At 42.1% G+C, this 21,167-nt stretch overlaps 1 protein-coding gene across 1 annotated transcript; it reads right to left on the bottom strand.

The window, feature by feature from the left end:
• Window positions 1–6,695: 6,695 nt before the first annotated feature.
• On the bottom strand, window positions 6,696–17,904 carry STARD4 (StAR related lipid transfer domain containing 4). Its single transcript, XM_060236425.1, has 5 exons — window positions 17,782–17,904; window positions 16,332–16,381; window positions 14,903–15,029; window positions 8,517–8,631; window positions 6,696–7,988 (listed from the first exon to the last, which is right to left on the bottom strand). The coding sequence occupies exons 1-5, from the start codon at window positions 17,884–17,886 to the stop codon at window positions 7,762–7,764; spliced, it is 624 nt and encodes a 207-aa protein (XP_060092408.1). The 5' UTR covers window positions 17,887–17,904; the 3' UTR covers window positions 6,696–7,761.
• Window positions 17,905–21,167: the final 3,263 nt, after the last annotated feature.

Raw genomic sequence — 21,167 nt, 5'->3', positions numbered from 1 at the left:
CAATCCAGCCAAAGTTAAGCACTGTGAAGTCAGTCCATCTACCTAAATCAGCAAGTCTAGTATATGCTTCTCTTCCCTTGAAAGCAATCAAACCAGAATTAGCAAGTTTGGCTGAATCATGCCCCCTGTAGACCTTCCTGTAGTTCACTGTATCATGAATTTTACTTAGCATCGAGGCATACTGAACAAGTGGATTGAGTGGGATTTATCAAAGATTCTTCCTTTAGTTTGGAACACACAAGAGATCCAGACTGTAAATTTCTGGTTGGAGTTAAAGGTGCCCTCTTCCTGGAGCAGAAAAGTATTCTTTGGGCAAAAAGTCTCTCTGGACCCAGGCCTCTTCAATTGACCAGAGTTGATGAAGAAAAGCGATTTTTTCAAATTGACTCTCTACAGATCCAGCTACTTAACAATTATTTCCATAGTAGATCTACATGCGTCACCACTGCATACAAAGAGTATGTGTTAGGACTGCTACAAATAAAGTTTTATTTGCTACTGAGAGCAGATTGAGTCCCTTGGTCGCATGAGTAGAATCCCCACAAGGGGATCATCCCTGTTTCCGCCTTTCCCAAGCAGCTCTCTTGCACACCACTGAAACCCTCACCTGAGGGTCAGGGCACTCTTGTGGACTAGTGGCACTTGGAGCTGCGGTGAGGAGTGGACAGTGGTCAAAATCACTCTCCATCACTTGTGTGAAAATATAGCAAGTTTTAAGCTGAGTTTGCTGCAGGCAAGAGCCATGGAGGATTGTTTCACCACATCCTTTCTCGTCCAATTATCTTGGGGTGCTTTGTCAACCAGGATCCCGACCCTTAGCAGAGTTTTTGGAGTGCAAGGGGCAAACAGGATTAGGACAGATCTCTGTGCAAAAGCTTCTTCCACTCCTATAAGCATTATAGCCAACCCACAGTGTTTGGGAACAAAATACCCAGTTCTAAGAATCTCTGTTCTAAAGAGTAAAGGAAACAGATATGAAAACAGGACTATAGACTTAAGGTAGACAGTCTGATGGAACAAGCTTTTCCAGTATAACAGCATTTTGAAAAAGAACCCCTCATACACAACACATGAAATAGAACACAATACATGAAACAGAACAAAGCAGTAGACAAGCTCACCTTTAAGACCAACTAAGTTTTATTCAGAATGCAAGCTTTCATATGCTCTTAAGCGGACTTCATTAGACAAAATGGGAATGGCAAGCAGCAATTCTTAATATAAGTGGGCAGTGAGTTGGTCTGTAGAATCACGGGAATGTTTTTAGCAGATTAAAAGAATCACAAATAGGGATCTGTGTTTGTTAGTGTTAGAACAAAGCAGGACTGAAACAACACTGGAGGGTGACAAAAAGCAGACTGCTGTTGCAGGTGCAAAGTGCCATAAATCTAGGTAACATTCTGGCTTTGTTAGTTTAAATAGAGGGCATGGTTTCTCAAGAGGTTATAACATCTATTAGAAAGACATTAAAATACAGTGGAGGATGGGTATATGCAATATGCAATAAATATATGCAATAAGACAAACAGCCAATATCCACCACTTGAGTATGTCAATACAAAACACCCAGATATTCTGATACACTGTTCTAAAAGAGAAATACATTGGAACACTGTGAATGCACAGCTATACTCAGTGAGAGTGGTTTAGCATCTGTAATGAGATAAAAAAACCAATATCCCTGTTCAGTCCTGGGGAGGTGTTTGTTCTAAATTTCATGATAATTTGTAATTCAGCAATTTCTCTCTCCATTCTGTTCTTGAAGTTCCTTTGCAGTAAAACAGCTATTTTGAGGTCACCCATTGAATGCTCAGGAAGGTTAAAGTGTTCTCCAGCAGGTTTCTCCGTTCTGTAATTCCTGATGTCAGATTTGTGTCCATTTATCCTTTGGAGTAGGATTTGTCCTGTTTGCCCTATGTAGAGAACTGAAGGGCATTGTTGGCATTTAATCGCATATATAATGTAGGAAGCTGAACAAGTGAATGAGACTGAGATGGTATAGTTAATGCTGCTAGGCCCAGTGACTGAGATTCTCACCTGAGGGATCTACAACAAACCTTTTTGGAACCCACCTGATGAAGTCAAGAAACAGATTAACAAAGCCAAAATGATATCCAGAGAAAACCTGTTACAAGACAAACCCCAAAGAGACAATAACAAAACACCACTAGTGGTCACACACAACTCTCAACTGAAAACAGTTCAACATATCAACAATTTACAATTTCTAGTGGACAGGGACAGCTCTCTTTCCTTGCACACAGACAGCCTCCTAATCTCAAACAACTCCTCACCCACGACAATACAACATAGCATCTGAGCAGGAACACTGGTACCAGAGTTTGCAATAAACCCAAGTGCCAACTTTGCTGCCACATACACCCAGACAACGCAGTCACTGGGCCTAACAGCATTAACTACAGTTAGCTAACAGCATTAGCTAAAGGAGCCAGTTTGGTGTAGTGGTTAAGTGTGTGGACTCTTATCTTGGAGAACCAGGTTTGATTCCCCACTCCTCCACTTGCATCTGCTGCAATGACCTTAGGTCAGCCAAAGCCCTGGCAGAGGCTGTCCTTAAAAGGGCAGCTGCTGTGAGAGCCTCTCAGCCCCACCCACCTCACAGGGTGTCTGTTGTGGGGGAGAAGACATGGGACTCTCTGAGTCTTGGATTCAGAGAGAAGGGCGGGGTATAAATCTGCAATTCTTCTTCTTCTAAATGGATGCAAATCTGACATCAGGAATTACAGAACTGTGAAACTTGTTGGAGAATGCTTTAACCTTCCTGAGAATTCAAAGGGTGACTTCAAAGTAGCTGTTTTACTGCAAAGGAACTTCAAGAACAGAATGGAGAGAGAAATTGCTGAATTACAAATTATCATGAAACTTGAACAAACACCTCCCCAGGACTGAACAGGGATATTGGTTTTTTATCTCATTACAGATGCTAAACCAACTCTTACTGAGTATAACTGTACATTCACAGTGTTCCAATGTATTTTTTTAGAACAGTGTATCAGAATGTGTTTTTTTGTGTGTGTTGACATGCTCAAATGAGGGATGTGGGCTGTTTGTCTCATTACATATACTAACCCACTTTCCACTATACTTTAATGCACCCTGTTTTTCTAATGGCTAACATATTATTTCTCTTTTAGAACAGTGTATCAGAATATAGGGTTTTTTGTTTTTTTGCATTGACATACTCAAATGGGGGATATTGGCTGTTTGTCTTATTGCATATACTTATTGCATTTTGCATATACCCATCCTCCACTGTATTTTAATGTCTTCCTTTTTTTCTAATGGCGAACTATAATAGATGTTATAACCTCTTAAGAAACCATGCCCTCTATTTAAACTAACAAAGCCAGAATGTTACCTAGATTTATGGCACTTTGCACCTACAACAGCAGTCTGCTTTTTGTCACCCTCCAGTGTTTTTTCAGTCCTGCTTTGTTCTAACACTAACAAACACAGATCCCTATTTGTGGTTCCTTTAATCTGCTAAAAACATTCCCATGATTCTATATACCAACTCACTGCCCACTTATATTAAGAATTGCTGCTTGCCATTCCCATTTTGTCTGATGAAGTCTGCGTAGAGCATACGAAAGCTTACATTCTGAATAAAACTTAGTTGGTCTTAAAGGTGCACTTGTCTACTGCTTTGCTCTATTGCTTCAGACCAACACGGCTGCCTACGGGATCTAACGACATGAAAGGATAAGCATTTATCTACATGTTCATATGTCCACATTTATAGCCCTTAGAAAACAGTGCAAAGCTGTCTTGTGCTCTCAATAAATATTATGGAATGAGTGGCATTGCGATCATTTCCTCCTTTCCCTTACGAGTGAAAGTGACTAGACCCAGGATGTCACTCTCCATGTTGCAGAGGAAGCAACCCTGATAAGAAACTAGGATAAGATGAATTAACAAAATTATAAAGTCTTGTGATACCTTAAAGACTAATGAATTTATTGTGCATAAGTTTTTGCAATTCAGAGCTCATTTCCTCAAATGCATGAACATAGCAAGCTCTTTGAAATTTGCCTGGAAGGAATTAACAAGTTATGTCCCCTGCAGTCAACCTCCCCCTTTCCAATATGTGATTATACTCATCACACAGTCAAACATGAACTGAGGTGTGGTCACCTAGATGCAGCCTAACAGGAGAGAATCCAGCATGGAAACCAATTCTAGCATCATTAAACCATCTTGAACTTTAATGCACCTCAACATCATCACAGAGGTGTTTGCATTTTTCCAAAACCTTCGTCGGGTTTTTGCCATTGCCTAGCCAAACCTAAGCTTATGCTGTACAACTTTTACAAGGTAGCAAATCAACACATTTTGCTAGCTGTAAACAACTTGCTTAGATCAGTTTTGCAAATATCCTTTATGATGAAGGGTTAATTAATATAACTTTATATTTATGCCCTTTAGATTTCCTGAGTTTAGTCAAAAGCTCTAAGATGTATTGCATGCATACCTTATGTTACAAGCACTCCAATGTCCCTTTTCTGAAACACACAGCATTACCACAATTCTGTAACTCAAGCTGATTCAAGGCCCTTTCACACAAGTGGGCACCCAGTCATTTCATAAGAGGAAATAGGCTGAATTATTAGAAGTTCCAGTCCAGCTTAGGATGCTATGCATAGATGGGAGAACCAAGTGTACACCTTCCCCAATCCAGCAGAGGCGATATATGTGAATCAGCACTGCAGGTGGGTCTTGTATACGTGGCCCCTATAATTTATATGAAGGCAGAGCTATTCTCAGGAGCCAATGCAACTATGGAATGTATTTATTATATTAGAATCAGTTCTCACACCACAACATGTTTTTGCTATGGAGATTCCCCCCTCCCCCGAACCTGATGCAACATCTTAATTGGGAGCTCTGTACAGAATGTGAGTATGAGTGGATCAAGGGCATTTGCTGGATAATGGCTGGTGAGGAACAGACAGATCTGAAACTAACTAGTACCAAGGCAAAGAGCAGACTGTCTCACACTCACACATACATAAAACAGCACATATCTTCCCACTGAAGTACATCAGTTGGCAATTCCACACACAGCCTCCACTATTCTTCAAATTAAAAAGTTTGGGAATTTGGTATAAGCTATTTTTGGAAAGGAAAGAAATGCTGTTTGTACACCGCCACACAGCCCTTAATCCAGAAAAATGCTGAAGCATGGCCCCCTGAATCCTGGCCACAGTGAACATCTCTCTAACTGCAGTGCTACTCTAGAATGAACAATCATTTAGTGCTCAGCAGTTCAAATAACTTTGATTAACCTACTGTGAGGTTCTACTGGTGTTTTAAAATTCAGTTTTGTGTGAAGATTGTTCCTAGGAAATTAAATCTTTCTAATCAACATAACCTGAACAGTCACCAGCCTCCTGCATACATGTAATAAATACTTCAAGAAGGGTTGCCTAGACTAATATTTCTTCTGAATTTGCCGTTCTGTGAATGAGTGATAATCTCTCAGGCTAGATATACTGTAACCTCACTTGCTGCAGATTCTTGCACATGCATTGGATGCAATTTGCATAATAGGGAAATTTCTGTATGCAGTCAGGCCCCTTCCTGCATCAGGTTGCATTTGTGCCACTGTACAATTAAGAGGCAAGAGGTAGAGTAAAGAAGCCATTCCTGGCTTCCCTCCCACAGCTGCCAGTTCAAGATTTAGTGGCTTTAATAATATGCTCTAGAACAGGGCTCCCCAACCTTTTAGAGCCTGTGGTCATCTTTGAAATTGTGACACAGGATTGCGGGTGCAATCACAATATGGCTGCCCGAGGAGACTGAACAAACCATAAAATATCAGCAAATGAGTCTATGTATAACTTAACAGTAACTCTTCAACATCTGTCAACATTATTTTAAAATACTTTCTTGCATGCACACAGATCACCTTTCGTGATGCAGCGAAGATCCCTGTGCTGTAGTAGCAGCTGCCACCAGAGCAACATTTTTAAAGACCTGCACTTTCAGTCAGAAGTCCTGCAGGGCAAAAGCTCTCTCTGGCCCTGCCCACCTTCTTAGAGCACTGGCAGGTACTAGCAGGCCCTATTGGGCCTGCTGGGGACCCCAACTTTAGAATATAGCACTTCAGTCATTTTCTCTATATATGCACACTTGAAAGCAGTGCTGCAGTGCTGCATTTTGTAAACCAATTTATCATGAGTTTTTTGGAACTCAAATGGCCACATGATCCCAAGCAACCTAAATTGGTCACTTTACTTACTTCAAGGCTACAATTCTAAACATACCTACTAGGGAGTAAGCACCTTTGAAGTCAATGGGGCTTACAAACATGCTTAGGACTGAATTGCACAGCTCCAGATCTGGGATAAAGATTAAGGATCTACACTGCATCCATAAGCCCAAAGGACAAGAGAAGAATGTGGATTTTTTTTAATCCATCCAGAAGCACCAGTATTTCTTCAAGTATAGAACAAAGTTTGAGTCCAGGGGTACCTTTAAGACTGACAGAGTTTTATTCACAGTATAAGCTTTCATGTGCAAACACAAAGGTACCCCTGGACTCAAACTTTGTTCTGCTTTAGACCAACACAGCTACTCCACCTGAATCTTTCCTCAAGTATAGGTCACTCAAATCAGATGCATTTTGTACTCGTATTAAAAAAATAGCTCTAATAAAAACTGTTAAATAAAAAGACCCTTTTCACAAAGTAGAAGCCTAACTATATAAACCAATCACACAGACTACATATGAATCCTATGATCTAAAGAAAGCTTCCTGGATACACAATTTTTAACCCCACATTTTGAAAATGAAGGCCATAAAATATGGGACAAACAGCAACCAGAAAGTGGCAACACCTTTATCCTCAGAAGTGCTGGGCTTCATATGTATAACATATGCACAGCCCAAGACAATGGCTGGGAATGTGACACTCCTAACCAAAGTGCAATGTATTAGGTATGACTCCCCTTGTGTTTCCTCTAAAGTGTGCATAAACAGCTGCTCATTAAAAATTAAATCAATAACAATAACAACAATAATTACCCCAGGAAGCCCTGGTCAGCAGCCATCTGGAGCCACACAGGGTCTTGAACTGCCCATGGCCCATTTTAAGATTACAGCAGTTATATCCTGCTCAGGATGTGAACTGCTCCACTCAGTGTGTGTGTGGGGAGGGGGGGAATTAGAGAGAGCATTGCTCCTCTGTCCACACTGTGGATTCCTCACAACTGCAAGAGCCTCATATACAAACTCATATTCTTATATCTGACCATACAATCAGCGCACAATATTCCCAGCTCAGCAAGGGAATCTGTGAATATATCTCCCTTGCGGTATTGGGATGTGTGCCCACTCACATAGTCTAGTTAGTTCCCAAGGACTTAAATTTAAACCAAACTAATTCTTTTCAAATCCATGAGATGAACACAGCATGTTTCCCATTACCTCAGCTTAAATCATTGTATGCTAGGCACATGTTTCAGAGAAGAAAGCAAAGAATTGTCTTTGTGTCTTGAGCTAGGGCACGTGCATATCTTTGGACATTACCTGAAACATCTCTATGACTTTTCCAGGGCTAAAGTCCAAAGAAGTCCACTGGGCTCTAAGTGGGAGGGAACGTGCTTCCGCTTGGTCTGTGCAGCTCCTGGCACCTCAAAAGAAAACACTGCTGGCTTTCATGCAGGAAGCTTTCAGCCTACCCTGAGTTTTTAAAATATGTTGCAAGGAATGGCTGCTAGACAAACACTGACCCCCCACTATGCCTTCAGAGCTTTTCTGAGATCAGAATAAAAAGTCGTCAGGGTGCTAGCCATGGCAGTGTCCACCGCAGCCTGAGGAAGCATCCCACGCAGATCCGTCTGGATAAAGCCGGTCAGAAGGCTGTGGCCAGGATTATCCTTTAGAGGAATACAGAACCAGCCACAGGGGTGGTTGAATCCTCTGACAAAAGAAGGCTTTGCTTCACCATAGTCTAGGCTAATACCTGTTTCAAAACAAAACGTGTTAGTGGGTTGGAAGCCTATTTCTCCATTCTTGGCCATTTAATAGCAACATTAAGCAGCCCCAGTGGTGCAGTGGAGAGACTGGATGTCGTAGGGGACTGGGCCAGGAGAATGTGAGAAGACCTACCCTAGAGAAGCCCTCTTGCCCCTGTGCTGTATTGGAAGCTGCAGCAGCAACCCAAACACCACTTAACCCCACCCCCATGTGGAAAGCACCCTTGTCTCAAGTGCTTGGATTACTCAGAAACCACACACTATTAACTAGAATTACTCAGCTCTGCGTGAAAACAATTTTTGTTCAGCACTTATGCCCTGCAAAAGAGCAGCCAGGCTATAACAACCATGCTAAAACCATGCTAAAATGTTTTTGGCTTTGAACCTGACAATCCAGCCACCTGTTGCAAATTGCTGCAAACAGCAACTCAGCCCTATGCAGAGGTGATTTCAATGTGTTTAGATATGCCTTACAGGATTTGGCTGTAAGAAAAATATGTTTAAGGAAGGATTACCACATGATAGAAGCCCATCTTCATGGTCCGTTGTGTAAGAGAAATCAACAAACTCTCTTGGTGCAATGATGTTCCACAGCTGGCCAGCAGTGGTATAACGCATCACACAGCAATTCTACAAGATACAAGCAACACACCAGTTCAAGAGGTATCATTCATATGGCTGTTGCCAGAAATTTAGCCACAGCCCAAGTAATACCAGGGTGAGTATCGGTTAACAAGGAAGACATAGAAACAAGGGAAACAGGCCAGTCAGCCTAAGGTTTATCCCAGGCAAATTAGTAGAAATTGTAATAAAATATAGAATTGTTAGGCACATAGACAAAGCTTGCTGAGGGAAATCAGCATGGCTTCCTGCCTCACCAACCTTTTGGGGTTCTTTGAGAAACTGAACAAGCATGTACACAATGGTGACCTGGTAGATATTATATATTTGGATTTTCAAAAAAGCTTTTGACAAGGTACCTCGCCAAAGTCTACTGAGTAAACTTAGGAGTCATTGGATAAGAGGACAGGTTCTCTTATGGATTAAAACCTGGTTAAATGACAGGAAGCAAAGGGTAGGAATCAATGGACAATTCTCACAATGGAGGGAAGAAAGCAGTGGGGTCCTACAAGGGTCAGTACTGGGGTTGGTACTGCTTAATTTACTCAAAAATTATCTGGAACTAGGGATGAGTAGAGTAGTGGCCAGGTTTACAGATGACACAAAATTATTCAGGATGGTGAAAACCAAGGATGACTATGAAGAGCTCCAAGAGGACCTCCACCTACTGGGTGAGTGGGCGATAATGTGGCAAATGAAATTCAATGTTAGTAAGTGTTAAGTGATGCATATTGGGACAAAATTCCCAACTTCAAGTATAGGCTAATGGGGTCTTAACTTGCTGAGAGGGAAAAAGATATAGTGAATAACTTAATGGAAGTGTCAACCCAGTGAGCTGTAGTGGTGAAAAAGGCAAACCCTATGTTGGAGATTATTAGGAAAGGGTTTGAGAACAGCCGATACTGTAATGCCCCTGTATAGATCTTTGGTGCAACCTCATTTGGAATGCCATGAACAGTTCTGGTCACCATATTTCCAAAAGGACATTGCAGAGCTGTAAATAGTGCAGAGGAGGGAAACCAAGATGATTAGAGGGCTGGAACACCTTCCCTATGAGGAAAGGCTGAAGAGTCTGGGATTTTTCAGGTTAGAAAAGAGACAACTAAAGGGGGGACATGATAGAGGTTTATAAAAGTATGCACGGGATGGTAAGAGCTGACAATTTTTTTCTCTCTCCACAAATACTAGAACTAGAGGGCATCCAATGAAACTGATGGGCAGTAGGTTAAGGACAGACAAAAATAAATACTTTACACAGAGGGTGATTAAAAAGTGGAATTCTCTGCTGTGATAGTCACAGGAGTAAACAGCTTTAAAAGGGGATTAGATAGATTTCATGGAGGATAAGACTATCAATGGCTACTAGCCATGCTGACTGAGGGGAACCTCCACATTCAGAGGCACTAAGCTTCTGAATTCCATGGCCAGGAGGCAACATCTTGGGAAGGCCTGGGCCAAAGGAGGCGAAATTACAGAGTACACGGGCACGGGCCTTCTCTGTTATAGCCCCGTGCCTTTGGAATCAACTTCCGGAGGAGGTACGGGCCCTGCGGAATTTGGACCAATTCCGCAGGGCCTGTAAGACCATCCTTTTCAAGCAGGCGTTTGTAGAAGTTGATAGGATGGCTGTTTAATTACCAACGATTTATCTAGTGACCCCTGCCATAATACAAGTGTACAGATAACATCAGGAAGATCACCGCCGTTTAAACTATGGAATGATCCAGACATTTGGAACTGGTTTTAGATTGTTGTTTTAAATCAATGTATAACTTAAATGTTGTTTTAAATTACCTTATATTGTATATTTTATATTGTATAATTTTATCGAACTGTTGTCAGCCACCCTGAGCCTGCCTAGGCGGGGAGGGCGGGATATAAATAAAATTTATTATTATTATTATTATTATTATTATTATTATCTATGCCCTGCTGTTGGCCATTCAGAGAAACTGGTTGGCCACAGGATGGACCATTGGTCTGACCAAGTAGGGCTCTTTTTAGGCTCTTATGAAACCCTGAAAACTGGCTGTATCTGCAGATCTCTGGAAAAGGAATGTCTCTGTATAATTACAGCAGGTGTTGTGAAACAGTACTCCATTAAAAACCAGGTTGTGTAAATGCATATAGGAAGCTAATCTTGTCTTTACACAAATGTTGATGGGATTACAATGAGCTGCTCCGTGTTAGATGCCAAACTGATTGTATCCATCATGGATGTAATTGTCAAGAACTGGCCTACCCCAAGAATCATCAGACTGTGTTTTGTGCGTGCGTGCGAGAGAGAGAGAGAGAGAGAGAGAGAGAGAATGAGAACACACACGAACAAATGATACCACCCCAGGGAGCATTCAGAATCCCTTAGCTAAATTTTCAGTTTAAAAAAATTACTCTGGAGCTTTTACTTAAGAAGATATTTGGGAAAATGTGCAAGCAATAATCCTCTTCCACTGCAAAATAAGAAGTCACCCATTTTCCATTATTTCAGCCCAAAGGTTGACAACCACCTGGCGGTTTTTCCTATTTTATTAAATGTGATATATTTACATATTAGATGCACTAACAATAGTAATAGTATTTATAAATATGCTTTCAGTGTTCAAAGTGCTTCACATATACTATCTTGCTGCAATTCTTTAAAAAGAAACATTTTAAGAATTACAAAAAGAACTTGGCCAGCATTAGCATCCCACCGTGGAGGGTTGAGGCTGAGAAAACCGTTGCCTAAGGCCAGCTGGTGAACATGGTAGAGGCAAGATTTGAACAGAGAATTTCCCACAAGGATCACAGCTTTTAACAGCCTTTCCCTCCAGCTGTGTTGGATCCAAGAAAGTTTAAATAATTTATTATGCAGGCTTGATTCTGGGTGGGAAGGACAGCATTTATCACCAAGAGGAAACGAGAGGAATCCTTTCTCTGGAGGAATCATTTCCCTGGTTTCTGGGTGCAGCAGCCTCAGCTTGATGGCCAGGAAGGGAAAGTCACTGTCATCTACTGGGCTCCTGTTTATCTCTGAATGCTTCACTGGGCACCAGTCTGGTGTATATATCTGACAGTGAACAGACTAGGATTTTGTCAGTGTACCACCTACTCTGCTGTCTCACAGCCTCCTTACCAAGGTTACTGAATCTGGTTTCAGACCTGGTGTTGAGGCTGAAGATCCTTAGGGATTTCAATATCCATATTATGGCAAGTTCAACAGGTATAATCCAAGACTTCATTTCAATTATGACAGCTGCCCAGGCCCTAAGTGAATTCCTCAACAACCAGTAAACTATAGTCGGGGGGGGGGGGGCACTGAGGGAACCTCCCCAGAGCAGCCAGGCATGGGAACAACAGTAGCAGGAGGAGCAGTGAGGGCTCCAACAAACTCAGCAGCAGGAAGAAAGATGAGGAAGCACCCACCACCCCAGCATGGGTCCAGAGATACAAGAGCCTGCAGCCAGGCCAAGCCCAGTTAATGGTGGCTTTCCATTCTGAGCAACAGAAAAAAGGGGAGGGAGATGAAAGACTGACAGTCTAGGGAATAGGTACTTTGGTGGTGGCCAGTTTGGTGTAGTGGTTAAGTGCGTGGACTCTTACCTGGGAGAATTGGGTTTGATTCCCCACTCCTCCACTTGCAGCTGCTGGATTGGCCTTGGGTCGGCTCTCATAGGAGTTGTCCTTAAAAGGGCAGCTGCTATAAGAGCTCTCTCAGCCCCACCTACCTCACAAGGTGTCTGTTGTTGGGGGGGGTAAAAGGAGATTGTGACCACTCTGAGACTCAGAGTATAGGGTGGAATATAAGTCCAATATCTTCTTCTTCTAATTGACCATCTCCCTTCATCAGTTCCAGAGGAAGGTGGAGCCAAGGCCAGACTGGGCTCAGAGAAGGGAGGCAAGGCCCAGGATCAAATAAAAAGAAAGCTGCCAGGCCAGGCCAGCCAGAAACAGGCTGAACACACATGATCCAGGAGAAATAGCAAGTGAGTCAGTCAAAGGAGGGAAAAGGGCCAGGCCCTTTCTCATTCTGAGACTGGCTGGAAAGCCTGCCTGACCCAAGCCAGGATGGTAGAACGGGGGCATGCCAAGGCAGAACAGGGCAGGCCTCACAAAAGCCACAGGGCAATCTCAATACATCAAAGTTCTATTTTATATGGCAAGTCATACCAAGGACCTGGTCCTGTACTGGAGTTAAACAGATTAAGGAGGAAGGTTTCTATCATTTGCATGTGTGTTGTGTGCAAAATGCCATTAAGTCACAGATGACTTACGGCAATCCCAGGAACAGGCTTTCTAAGGCAAGTGAAAAACAGAGGGGATTTCCCATTGCTTTCTTCTGTAGCACCTTCCTTGGTGGTCTCCCATCCAAGTACTGACCGTGTTCCATTTCCATGATCTGATGAGATCAGGCTGTGCTATACCATTCCACATCCCTTGCATGCCACGGACTTACCATTATTTGGTGAGATTCAGACTGATGACTTCTCTCAATCTGCTGTCCACATAGGCCAATGGATTTCTAGCAGGCTCTCAAAAAGTTTCCTGACATGGCTGGCATATTTGTTGAAGAATGCTATTGTAAAGCTGTTTAAGACAATTTTAAAATTCTGCTGCCAGTGCAAGTAGATTATTTTTATATCACACTTTTGTAAACCATCCTGAGAACTATTTTTCTTTTGTAACCATCCTGAAAACTATTTTTTGATCCAAGAGAGCAGAAAATATTTCCAGTTGTAAAGCTGATATGGATTCAATAGAGTTCATTCAATGTACAACCTTCTGACTGATTAATTCAGGTTAGCTGCAGATGTTTGTGATAAGCCAAACTTGTGAAACAGGATGATTGTAATTCCATTTAACAGAAAATTGACTGTAGATGTTTAGGTATTCATTAGATTCAAGAGGACAAAAAGGATTTAGTGACTAGCAAATGCAAAAAGTCAGCACTGATACAGAAACTGTGGTCTTTGCTCTAGACCAAGGATTGAATGCTGTACTGAAATCAGGACAAGCTACTCAGTGCCCAAGCAAAGCCACGTCTATCCTCGCTACTCTTCTTCCACTGCTTACAGAGGCCATCCAGTACTTCACATCAAAGTCAGCAGATTCCAGGCACGAATGTTTCTTTAAAAGTTCAATTCAGGTCAGAAATATTTTTTAAAGGCTCAATTCAACAAATGAGGGGAAAGTCTCAAAAGAATATAGCTTAAATAAGAAATTAAGGTCAAGCAGCAAAGAAGTTTTAAACTCCATTTACTTCAATGCCACAAGGTTAAATATGTGCTTAAGTCTGTCCCACTGAAACCAATGGAGCTTAAAATTTGTTAACTGGTATTGGCCCATTCCCTTATATATTTAACCTCCCTCAGAAGCAGAAACTTTTACTGAAGAATGCCAGAGATATGTTTGTTGTTTGTTTAGTAGTATCATATATTGTGCCCTCACTTGGGAGGCTCAGGCTATCCTGATCTCATCAGATCTCGGAAGCTAAGTGAAGTCAGCCCTGCTTAGTAATGGGAAGTCCAGAGTTGCTGTGCTGAGGCAGGCAATGGCAAACCACCACTGAACATCTCTTGTCTTGAAAATCCTATGAGATTCCTGTATGTCAGCTGTGACTACATGGCAAAAAAGGAACATTCATTGCGTGTGGCGAAAGACCATTATAATCAGTTACATAGACTTTCGAGTTGAATTCTGAGTGCATCCAGAGCCAATGAAACAAAGTTTGTGAAAATATGTCTGTGCAAGTGAACTTTTCTCTAACAAATGGCATTAGGAGCCCTCTGTGCAGAGTGGTAAGCTGCAGAACTGCAGTCTAAGCTTTGTTCATGACCTGAGTTCAATCCTGGCAGAAGCTGGGTTCAGGTAGCTGGCTCAAGGTTGACTCAGTGTTCCATCCTTCCAAGGTCAGTAAAATGAATACCCAGCTTGCTGGGGGTAAAGTGTAGATGACTGGGGAAGGCAATGGCAGGAAAGGAAAGGTCCCCTGTGCAAGCACCAGTCATTTCTAACTCTGGGATGACGTTGCTTTCACAACATTTTCACGGCAGACTTTTTACGCGGTGGTTTGCCGTTGCCTTCCCCAGTCATCTATCGCAGACCACCCATAAAAAGTCTGCCATGAAAACGTCATATGCAACGTCACCCAGAGTCAGAAACAACTGGTGCTTGCACAGGGGACTACCTTTACCTTTTTAATAAATGGCACATAGTTACAGTCTGTTTCAACTGCTATGACAATTAACATATGCACTCACACTGTTAATAATTCCATTCATACATTTAGACAACACATTACCTCTTCAAACTCTTCAACAACATCCATTGTGCTCATGAGACTGTCCCAGTGTAGCCGATAGGGTCCAGGACGTATGTGATCCACTATTCTGTTGGTAACATCTTCCACAACCCCTTGTGTTTTGTAGCTACAAAAGCAGATTTAACACAAGAGACTATCAAGAGGACTTTTCCCTTTGAAAGTGGATCATATAAGGGCATATACCATCCTCTTATTAACAATAAGTTTTTACCTTTTATTTTCATTAAGTTCCTAGAAATCTTAACTTCTTTTCTTTGCATTATTTTCTCATTCGTCATATTAAATAACAGCTGTCTTCTGTCAGTAGACAATGCTACTTTTCATAACCTCTGTGGTGCTTATTGTATTCCATTAATTTGTTCTCAGTGGAGCAGAGGAGCCCTGCATGGCTCTGCCAACTTGTTCCTTTTCTAGAGCTCACATGAGTGACTGCCTCCTCCTGCTCATCAACATACAAAAACTGCGCTACAGCAGGATCTGCTCAGGCTCAGAGAATGGAAGGCATTACATTCAAAGAAAATAATACTTTCTAAAAATGTATACTGGCAATGCAGAGTATAATGTATAGTGGAGGGGGGAAGTGCTATGCCACATTCACAAACCAATAGGTGACTATGGTAATATCAGAACTGTATTCCGTGTCAAAATATTGCTGTTTGTGCACTGAGGAAATGAAAATGCACCAGATAGCAGAAGCTCATTTGGATTCCAAACAATAATCGTTCATTTCTTAAGCAATATCAGAAACCAAACAGAAAGGTTCTCAACCTTTTGCAGCAATATACAGTGCCCTGCAGGAAGTTTGTTTTATAAAAAATGATTTTGTTTTAATTTGTGAGCCACCCTGAGCAGGTCTTAATGTGAATGGGAACCATCCAAAAATACAGTGAAACTTCAGACCACACTGCTCAGTAAAATTATATTGCAGCATGTCCTTTGGTGAGCAGAGAAACACAGCTGGTTTGTATAACCTTCCAGCCACTAGGATAGGAAAAGGCACAAAGTCTAAATGCTGATGGCATCCCACCCTATAATAGCGATCATTATGTCTGGGAACTTGGGAAGAAGAGTTCATAGTGCAAGCATGGGGTGGTGGTGAGACAAGGATCTGGGAATCCCAGGTTTAAATCCCCACTCTGCCATGGAAGCTGGCTGGGTGACACACATTTGACCAAACCTACCTCACAGAACCACTGTGAGAATGAATGAGGGCCCCACTGGGAGGAAAGTTGGGTCATAAATGAAGTAAATAAAATGAAACAATGGTGAACTGCATCATCTGCAGGGTAGAAGCTGCACCAACATGAATGACCATCAGCCGGAAGCTTCAGATCTTCAAATCTGGGAAGGGTCCCTCTCAAAACACACATATCTAACAGAAATTATTCCCCTTTATGGGTGAACTTACAGGTATCCAATGAATTCTTCTGACGGTTTACGCCAAATTGTAGTGTTTTTCTGGAGAAGAAAATAAAAGATCACTCATAGATGCTATTAAAATGTCTCAATCACTCCATACCTGTTCAACTAAAACTGGAATACTGGTGGGTAAAAAATACTGGACTGGTGTCTCAGAGGGGAACTCTTCACATAATATGTAAGTTTAACAGGCCTTTTAAAGTATACAGAAGTTATTATCTCCAGATAACAGATAACAAATGTGCTTTTTGAAAGCATGCTACATCTTTAACTAAACTCTTGTTTTATATACTTATTTATTTTATCAAATTTATAACCAGCCCTCCCCTAACGGGCTCAGGGCGGCTCACAATTAAAACAAACATAACATTTTAAAACAGGATATACAATAAAATTATTTCCATACATTTTACAGTCATTAAGTTCAAGATGCTCATTGATATTCTGATTATTCCCCTCTCTCCACCTTCACCAATCCACTCAAGACACAACCATATCAAATACAGCTTTAAATCTCCACATCTTTACCTATGGCCACAGGTATCACCACATTCCTGTTCTAAAGGAAATGACAGGAGAATAAAAATCCTCTGGAAAACTAAACTTGTTGCACAAGCATTAAGTTGTGGGCCCTGTCATCAGCTGTAGCATCACAATACCACCTTTCAAATCAGTGACCACAGGAGTTGCATTGGCATACAATAGTGCAAAAGAGCTAAGATGGGAAGTTAAGGTTTGATTTTGATTGATTTGACAAAAGTTCAAAGATTTCTCAACTAAACAGGAGTAATTTTGTTAAAGATTACTTTGGATTGAGGGGGGGTATTATTATTCATGAGAGCTCCCAGCCTCCATTCCCAGTCACAGTTAAGCAAGATGTAGGAATTTCCCTAGATCAGGGGTGGCCAAGGGTAGCTCTCCAGATGTTTTTGCCTACAACTCCCATCAGCCCCAGCCAACATGACCAATGGCTGGGGGCTGATGGGAGTTGTAGGCAAAAAACATCTGGAGAGCTACCCGTGGCCGCCCCTGCCCTAGATGGTACTAAGAAAAAGAGCCTGTCTCACAGCACCTTATATGTTGCACTGCTTTTTCCGCATAGTGGTACAGTTGGTGGAAACATTCTTCTAAAATAATCACATACCACATATCCTCAATTCACTTTGTACAAAAAAGATTGTGCAGCATATTGGCCAGATAGGGCTACAAATCAGGTAGCCCCCAATTCAAATCTCACCTCTGTCATGAACTTATTAGGTGGCCTTAGGGAAGCTGTTCTCTTTCAGCCTCCTCTGCCTTATGGGGATGGTAATGCTGCCTTGCCATGCATTAATAAGGTAATATGTGTGAAATACTCTGAACATTGGAAAGTGCTAAAGACACATGGGCAAGTCTTTCTATCAAAGAAAACCAAGAGAGGTTGAAATTTAGTAACCTACTGTAGCTCTAATCATCCTCCATTTGTCATCTTCAGTGTTGTAGTACTGGATGAGCGTGTTTCGTAGCTTTGTAGCCACAGAACCTACATCCGGGAAGCCGGCCATCCTTTTTTGACTTCTACAAAAAAAAAAAATCAAGCCATATAATCTCAAGACAAAACTTAAATCCTTTTTTCTCAGCTTCCTGTTCTGCATCAAAACTTCAGTCAGATATACAGTAACTCCAGCCTCTCTGAGCTGCACAGCTATCTTTGCAATCCTAAGAACACTTCCCTGGGAGTAAGCCTCACTGAATAGACCTGCACCATTAGAGACCAGCACCAACAGTTTGCCTCCAAAAAGCAAGCACATTTTCAATGCAATCCTGAGCAGTTACTCAGGATTCTGCTTAGGATTGCACTGGTCTCTTTTCTTGCTGCCACATCCCACAGTCATAACATCCCAAATTTAAGGATGATACAAATAAACAGCAAGCATTGTCAGTCCCTTTGTGGACAAAGGCTCTGACCTACTGATGTACATAAACGACAACATTGAAAAACCTGCTACAAGACAAGATTCAAGTTCATGTAGGCTGCACATGGGCTCTGTCATTCAAACACTAAGAAATCCAAAGCCTTTGACTATTGCCTGGTTGCAGGCTGACACTATTAGCACACCTAAGCAAGGGGCAGACAGAGAGGTTGTGTGGATTTGGCTAAGGCAAGTCCCCTGTGACATCTGACCAAATATGCCCAAAGCAGGCAAGAGAGAGATTCTCTGGAGGAAACAGGACTGCTGGCAGAGATCAACTCCTTAGACAAAAACAGAAACCAAGAGTAAACTGCACTGTTCACAGTAACATTTAAATAGCCTTTCAAAAGGGAAACAAAAATGCTTCCTATCATGTTGTCTTAAGACCACATCTACTGCGTCCTGAGTGTGAAGGCATCATATACATACATCACTGCCACATACACTGCCACATGTGCCACATCACTGCCACATATATGCTTATCTCAGATGACTGTACTACACAGAATTAGTTTCTACATAGGAGATGCTTGGCTGTACTCAGATGCAATGACAACCCATGGTCATAATGGGAATGAGCCCTGAAATTTGTAAGAAACAACAAACTATAGTTAAGAATCTGGAAGTCTTCAATTTCCAAGTCACACATGATGGATGGAGGGAGGAGGAATCATGCAAGGTCTGAGGACTCACCAGGTTTGTTTCCATGATGACACAGATGCACCATGGATCTCCTAGGCAGAAATCAAATCCATGTTGGAGTATCACGTGTATCATGTGTGACTAAGCACACATATGATACAGTAAAGCGCATAACTATGTTTGTCATATGTGACAATGTATGTAGGAGACACATACAAGGAAGCATTATCTGGCTTTTCAGTGCATCTGAATGCAGTTGCTGTGTGAAAAGGTGCCTGTAGGAACCAAAGTTATACTGTTTGAAAAAAAAACTATCCTTGAGACAGTTTGCCTTTTAAATTAGCTATTTATAAAGATGTTTTTACAGTACCCTTGGATGAGGAGACCTTCCTTTAGAAGGCAAAGCAGGGCAGTTGGCACAGACTGAAGGCCTCAATTTAGATTGCTTATTTGAAAATTGAATTTTCAATGCTATTTCCAAGGGTTCATCCAACTCATTACTCCTTTTAGTTCAAGGTTTGTACACTACATGGATGAAGATGCCTTTACATATATACACCTCGGCTATGGAGACTGCATAACGATGGCCTGTTACAGTATGAAAGGAAAGGCAACTGTGACCAAATTTGAAGCCCTGCAGGGGAAAAGTGACTTGGGAGGGCAGAAGATGGGAAAAGGATAAGCAGCTCTTCTCCCATTCCGTAATTTTCCAATTTCAATTGCTTCCTCCAAATTCTATTTAAAAGTGCAAAAAAATGGCCACTGGGCACCTAGACTTTTATGTGTGCTTAATACATGCCTAATGAGTAGTTAGGTAGCTTATTCATTTGCCATGACCTATCAACAAAACATTTCACACTATAATACAATCTTCACCTAACCTGATGAGCTGTTCACGTGTACACAGAGGCCTCACATTGGCAGACAACACCACCATTTTATGCGGAAAGCCAATGAGGTTCTGCACCACAGGAGACCCTATAATGACTACGGAGTAAGACCTTAAAGCATGTAAACTAAACATAACGTTGCCAAACTCCCGGTGGTGGCTGGAGATCTCATGGGACTACTACTGGTCTCCAGAAGACAGAGATCACTTCACCTGGAGAAAATGGCTGCTTTGGAAGGCAGAAAGCCAGCTCGCGCACCTGGTCCCTCTAGGTCGCACACACCAACAGCACTGAATGCATAAAGGGAGTGGAATTCACGTGTGGAATCGCGCCAAGCACCCTGGCGAGGATCCCTTCGCACATCTACTCGCCTCCCGTCCCGACCACGCGATGGGTCGCGTTACCTCACCAGGCTCGTATGCAGCACGGTCCTTATGCAGCACGGGATGCTCTCGAGCCACGACTACCCTCTCCCAAAACTGCGATGCTTCGCTTTTCCCTTCCTTCCACCGCCGCTGGTTTCAGTGCCTTCGAGTCCCACCGGGCTGAATGGCTCAGATTAACACCAACCAGAACTCAGCCGGCATCCCCTTCTCAGCCAATCGCCTCCCGCCCCCCCGTTCCATTTGAGCGGCATCAACATCGACCCACGCAAAAATAACAGTTAAGCCACGCCCACACCCGCCTCTTTCCTTTAAATCGTGAGCAGCACGGAGACAGGCGGCCTATTTTCATTGGTTGCTCATTGTGGTAAGGCGGAGCGAGACTCGGTGATTGGCTGATATGATGATGGAGTGACAAAATGGTGACAGAAAAGCCAACCCAGTAGGCTAAAGAGGTCGAGAAATGAGACATCTAGTGAATGGGCGTTTTGACCCACGACTGTGCTCTTCCACGATCAACTTCCACAGGTCGGGTCGTATTCGTCTGCTAAAGAAAGAAAGACAAGGAGACCTGTGACTTTCTTGTTAGTAATTTTATTGAGTCATGGTCTGGAGCAGAACACTTTTCAGATGCATAAAGGAGTACTCACAGTTGACGAAATATATAGATCTACAGAAGAGTGAGGAGGGGGTTATTACAACAATTAAGTCAGGTAGCTCAGCAGACTAAGAGACAGACTACAAATGTAAAACCTCTCCCAGTCAAAATGATCCAGTCAGACGGTGCAGCCCCTGGTTCCAGTGCTGTGTACTTATGGGTTTTTCTTGAACTAGTTTATAATTTTTTAAGAAAATAATTGTTCAAATGTTTTAATGTTGTAGTCACAATCCTGGGGACTCTGGTCAGGTAGAAAGGTAGCATTAAAAGGTTTTAAATAGATTAATATTTTCTGCTGCA

The sequence above is a fragment of the Heteronotia binoei genome, chromosome 4, assembly GCF_032191835.1.
Source record: "Heteronotia binoei isolate CCM8104 ecotype False Entrance Well chromosome 4, APGP_CSIRO_Hbin_v1, whole genome shotgun sequence".
NCBI lineage: Eukaryota > Metazoa > Chordata > Lepidosauria > Squamata > Gekkonidae > Heteronotia > Heteronotia binoei.
The sequence above is the reverse complement of the archived record's forward strand: the minus strand, read 5'-3'. Positions and strand labels throughout refer to the sequence as shown.

Bases quoted from the DNA above. Each gene is read 5' to 3' on its own strand.
- STARD4 (XM_060236425.1), bottom strand. From the start codon at position 17,886: ATGGCCGGCTTCCCGGATGTAGGTTCTGTGGCTACAAAGCTACGAAAC. The intron at 15,030-16,331 runs GTAAGTTCACCC...CTGCTTTTGTAG, and splicing joins GAAGAATTCATTGGATACCT to CTACAAAACACAAGGGGTTG. The intron at 8,632-14,902 runs GTAATGTGTTGT...TGTATCTTGTAG, and splicing joins TTGTTGAAGAGTTTGAAGAG to AATTGCTGTGTGATGCGTTA.